The 5,329-nt window shown below is 45.6% G+C and overlaps 1 protein-coding gene across 1 annotated transcript; it reads right to left on the reverse strand.

Moving 5' to 3' along the window:
• Positions 1-1,757: 1,757 nt before the first annotated feature.
• LOC149263681 (uncharacterized) lies at positions 1,758-2,330 on the reverse strand. Its single transcript, XM_089389723.1, has one exon. The coding sequence runs from the start codon at positions 2,328-2,330 to the stop codon at positions 1,758-1,760; it is 573 nt and encodes a 190-aa protein (XP_089245849.1).
• Between the last annotated feature and the right edge of the window lie 2,999 nt (positions 2,331-5,329).

A 5,329-nucleotide genomic window follows, 5' to 3' on the forward strand; every position in this document is an offset into this window, starting at 1 on the left:
CTCCATGTCAAACTCCAAGAAAGAGAGAAAGTCATTAAAAATCTATATATCTCTGGGTACGCAGTTTCTCTTAGCCTTACCTGCGTGTACGCACCCCAAGTTCACAATATCTGCGTACTTGTACGCTCTGTATGTAAAGGGATGGGTGCGTACCCCTGTAAAGGTCAAAAGGCGCGAGTTTCATCTTAAAAAAGTTACTTGTGGTCATTTCTAGAGCATTCTAGAAGCTTGTTTGACGTGTATTGAGCGCCTCCAGATGGTTCATGTATCCCTATGAAAGAGGAACTTATCCCATCAAGAGGGGAGCTAACCCATCCAAAGAGGGGCTTATCCCATTGATGGTGGACCTGATTAACTTCCTCTAGAGCACTATAAATACAAGCATTGGGCCAGAAGGAGGGGAGGTTGAAAGCTGAACATTCCTAAGGGTAGATGTTGCTGGAATTAGGAATTCCTTGTAGAAGCTTTTTTTTTTTAACAGAATCGGTTACTTGTATATTATAAAAACATCAGGGACTAAGTCCTAGTACATAGATACGATAGATCATGGCGGTGAGGATCAAAAGCGGGTTCGCAGACCCTTGTTCCTCATTACAACATAAACGATAACTGAAATTAAAGAGGTAACGGCTATATTGCCGAATAAAAGAGCCTCCAAGCCAACAAAATTTACAGTCCATGGTTCCTAGGGAAGTTTCTGAGTGACAGAGTCATCTGGGAGGGGATCCTTCCTTGCACTGGCTCTAGTTGAAGCCTCCGCCTGTAGACTTTGGGTGAGAGTTCTGATATGCTCTAAGGCTTCCTCAAGATGAGTGCACCTGCTCTTCAGGACCTCAATTTCTGCTTTTTGCTTCTCTAGCTTCTTCCTTTTCGATCTGCTATCAGCTTGATGATCATCCTTGAGTTCATTGAAATGCTTGACAAATCTGTTGATCATGAACGTGTGCGCTTGACAAAGTGAGCAGTCGGTGTTGGTGATGATCCTTTCAAAAGGATTGTTGGCCTGCACCTGAGCCCCTTGCTGGTCCTGATGATCCGCCATCTTACTAATCTGGTGAAGGATGTCGACGAGCTGAGGAAGCGGGAGAGGACAAATTCCAGGGGGGAGGGCGATATAAGGGGGAAGAAAGCACCGAGAGGGGGGGAGCGGAGCAGTACAGGGAGGGGTAGGATGACAGGGGAGCAGAGAGAAGAGAGGGGACACGCGGCTACAGCCAGTGAAACCACCAGTTAGCAAAAACTTTAAAAAAATTAAAAGGAGTTCTGAGATTACCGCAGTCGTAGAGCGAGGGCCGAGCTCCCGATGGCTGAGTGCAACTTCAAGAAAAAGCCTATGCTTGGATAAGGCGCAATCCAGAGCTCTTGCAACACTGATAGATGAGGAAACGATGAGGCCCGAGCTGCTATTTATAAGAGAGATGAGGTTTCTCGGGTGCATGCACCAGTGTTGGGAGGGTCGACTCTTGAAATGACTGTGATCCCAAGAAAGGATCTTGCAGCGAGCGGTGAGGATACGGAGGTGATGATCCGATGCGCAGAGCCAGTGAATGGCTGTAGGGAATGAGTGAAGATCCATGTCGGGGCTGGGATAGGAGGTGTGATCCACTGCAGGGAAGCGAATTTGATCAGAGATGTACAGATTTGCGTAGTCGAGGAGATATTGCAGAGGGAAAGGGGATTCGATGGTGGGCAAATTTCGAGGAGAGTGATGCCTGAGGTGACTCGAATTCTGAGTAGAGAGGTTGGGATGGGATTGGTTAGGGGATGGCTTTGTCATAAACTGAGTCATTTTCTCTAACTTGACCTGTCTGTCTGCTAGTTGCCTTGTTGGCCTGATCATCTGCTTCTGTGTTGCTGCTCCTTAGGACGTGTTTGAGGGTGGCCCCATTTATTGCTCTGATGTTGTCCATAATCCTGGATTTGATGTTGTTTAAGGCCATTTGTTTGAAATCCCTTCCTGAGACCATAGCAGCTATGATGATAGCTGAGTCGCCTATTATTAGCAGGTTCTGAAGGCCGAGTTTCCTCACTATGGAGGTTCCCAGGAGGAGGCTATATGCCTCAGCCTTGTTGTTGGACATTGTGCCCAATCCCCACTCGTATGTCACGATGGTTTTCCCTTGAAGGTCTTTGATGACTCCTCCTGCGCCTGCTTGGCCCGGATTATTTTTTGAGGCCTCGTCGAATTGAAGGGAAGGCCTTTTTTTATTTTTAATCCATTCTCTTATTTCCTCTTTGGTTCCTCTCAACTTCCAATCAGTTTTTTTCTTTCCTGTGCTTACAATTTTTTGAATCCTTGCTTCATAGCTGAATTTGCTCATCCATTCCATTTCTCTTGGGTCCCCAGGTTCATGGTCTGCTTGGTCTATTCCATTCGCAGCAATGGTCTCGGAGATGAGGGCAATTGTTTTTGCAAGGGTGCTGGAGATGATGGGGTTCTTGTTGTTGAAGATGCTTTTGTTTCTGGCGTTCCAAATTTGCCAGCAAAGGTTTGAGGGAATGCTATTCCACAGCCTTTTAGCCAGGGTCTTGCTTTTTTTGGGATAAGGATATCTATTCTCCCAATTTTTTTGGAGGAGGGCGACTTGATTGGGAAGATCACCAATCATTAGCGGGCTAGTGATGAGCTTCCAGCAGTTTTGAGCGAAGGGGCACTCTAAAAAGAGATGATTGCTACTTTCTTCCGCTGCTCTACATAGGCAGCAGATTGAGGGGCCAAGGATACCCTTCTTCCTTAGATTTTCCGCTGTGAGGATTTTACTTTTAAGGAGGGTCCGATTGAAGAATTTTACCTTTGGGAGACATTCAGGTTTCCATGCCACTTTGTGAAGAGGCCAGTTGTTTGTTGCTGAGGCGTTTTGGAGGAATTTGTAACCCTCTTTGACAGTGTAACTGCCCCCATTGGGGTCCCAGACATATTTGTCCTCAGACATGTTGTTGAGGGGAGCTGAGCCTGTGAAGGATATCTTATGTTCGGTCCACAAATTCTTTAGATTGTTAGGAAGGGGAAGGGACTTCCAGCCTAGCCATCTGTTTTGATCCCAAGTAGAGATGTCATAAAGGGTCCTGAGATTTTTCCCTTCCATCCACCAATGGAGGGGCCTAAAATTTGGGAGAGCTTCCCTTGCTTCTGTGCCCATTATTCTATCTGTCCAGATGTTGATGTCTCTGCCATTGCCCAGGACTCTTGAGATACAGGCTTTGAAATGTGGGAGAGTTTTTTTAATAAGTTTCTAGACTGGGGTGCTTTGCCTGTCAATGATGATTTCTGAAAGGATGTTGGAGTTGGCCCCATTCAAATATTTCCTTTTGATGACCTCTATCCACCAGGCTCCTTTTTCATTGAGAATTCTCCAGATCAGCTTAAAGCCCATTGCCATGTTGGCTAATCTTGGAATTCGAATTCCCAGCCCTCCTTTTTCGAAGGGTAAGATGACCTGATCCCACCTTACTAGGCTGAACTTTTTGGAATCCTGCCTGCCTCCTTGCCACAAGAAGCTCCTAATGATTAGTTCCATATGCTTATGGATGCTGGCCGGGGCGAGAGTGGTTGCAAACTGATAAATTGGAAGGGCTGAGAGGATGGCTTTGATAAGAGTTGTTCTTCCAGCCAAGTTAAGCCAGGACACCCCCCAGCTCTGAAGCTTCCCTCTCAGCTTCTCTATTAATTTGACCCAAATTTCAGTTTTGACCGGCTCCTTAGCTAGAGGTAACCCCAGGTACATGAAATGGGTCCAGTTCCTTTGGGCAGGGATGTCCAAGATTGTGGAGATTCTCTGGATAATATGCCCGGGGACGTTCCAGGTGTATATCATGCACTTATTATTATTGAACTTGCCTTCAGATACTTGAAGGAAGGGCTCAAGCGTTTTCTTGAACCTTCTAGCCATGAGGCTGGAAGCTCCTCCTATTAGCAGAGTATCATCTGCGAAGAGAGAGTGGTTTATCCCCTTGGTTCCCCGTACTATGCTGATACCTGTGATTTCCTTTAGCTTGCGAAGATTTTCCAGGTGTATACTTAGAGTTTCGGCCATGATGATGTAGAGGAAGGGGGAGAGTGGGCATCCTTGTCTCAAGCCCCTTGAGCTTCTGAAAGAGTTACTTGGCCTGCCATTAATGAGAGGGGCTGTCCAGGGGAGTGAAATACACTCCATGATCCTGCTGATGAAGATCTCAGATATGCCAAATTTCCCAAGAACTGCCTTGAGGAATTGGTGATTGACTCTGTCAAAGGCGTTCGCCATATCTAGTTTGATGATCATACCCTTTTCCTTTCTGTTTATGCTGTTGTGTATTGCCTCCTGAATAAGAATAACATTGTCCGTTATTTGTCTTCTAGGCACAAAGCCTCCTTGGTTCTCAGAGATAAGGGAGGGGAGAAGCTTTTTTAACATGTTGGCTAATATTTTGGTGATGATTTTATAGGAGACATTGCATAAGGAGATTGGGCGGAATCGGTCAAAGGATTGGGGATTGGGATCTTTGGGGATGAGAGCTAAGTAAGATGATTTGATGCTGCTTCCCATTTTGCATTTCGCAAAGAAGTTCTTTGCCATTCTGATGTAATCCTTTTTGATGATTTCCCAATGGTTTCTATAAAACGCCACAGTGAACCCGTCAGGGCCCGGTGCCTTGTCCTGAGCCATGCTGAAAATTGACCACTCGATTTCCTCTGTCGTGATTTCTTTGTCCAAATCAGTGTTTTGTGCTGCTGATATTTTGTTTTCAATTATGCTAAGAAAATCTGAATGATCGGTGGGTTGAGGATCTGCAGTAAGGAGAGCGCAGAAGTGCCTGGACGCTGCCTCCTTTATTTCCTCTTGCTCTCTGAGTTCGCTTCCCTCGATCATTATTCTCTCTATATGATTCCCTGCCCTCCTTAGCTTAAGGCTGTTGTGAAAAAATGAAGTGTTTTTGTCCCCGGCTTTGAGCCAAAGACAGCGAGACTTTTGCCTTTGCTCTTCTTCATCCTTTCTATTCTGCTGGTACAGTTCTTTGTACAATTCGTTCTCTTTGACCTGATCTTCCTCTGTGTACTGCGCTCTTTCTTTTTCCTGGCTCCATTACTCCAGCTTTGCTTGGAGGCCTGTTCTTTTTTTGCTTTCCTCTGCAGCATAATTTCTTGCCCATTGCTTAATGACTGTCCTGAGAGATTTGAGCTTTGCTTCCTAGATGTAGTGGGGGGAACCAATTATTTCCTTTGCCCATTGCTCCTTAATCATGTTTTTGAAATCTTCTTTGTTGTCCCAAGCCTTGTTATATTTAAAGGGAAGAGGACCCATGTTCTTCCCTTTATCTAGGGTCAGAGCCACTGGTTTGTGGTCTGAGA

Source organism: Pinus tabuliformis, chromosome 6 (genome assembly GCF_031772625.1).
Source record: "Pinus tabuliformis cultivar Carrire ecotype Pingquan chromosome 6, CPIR1, whole genome shotgun sequence".
Taxonomy (NCBI): domain Eukaryota; kingdom Viridiplantae; phylum Streptophyta; class Pinopsida; order Pinales; family Pinaceae; genus Pinus; species Pinus tabuliformis.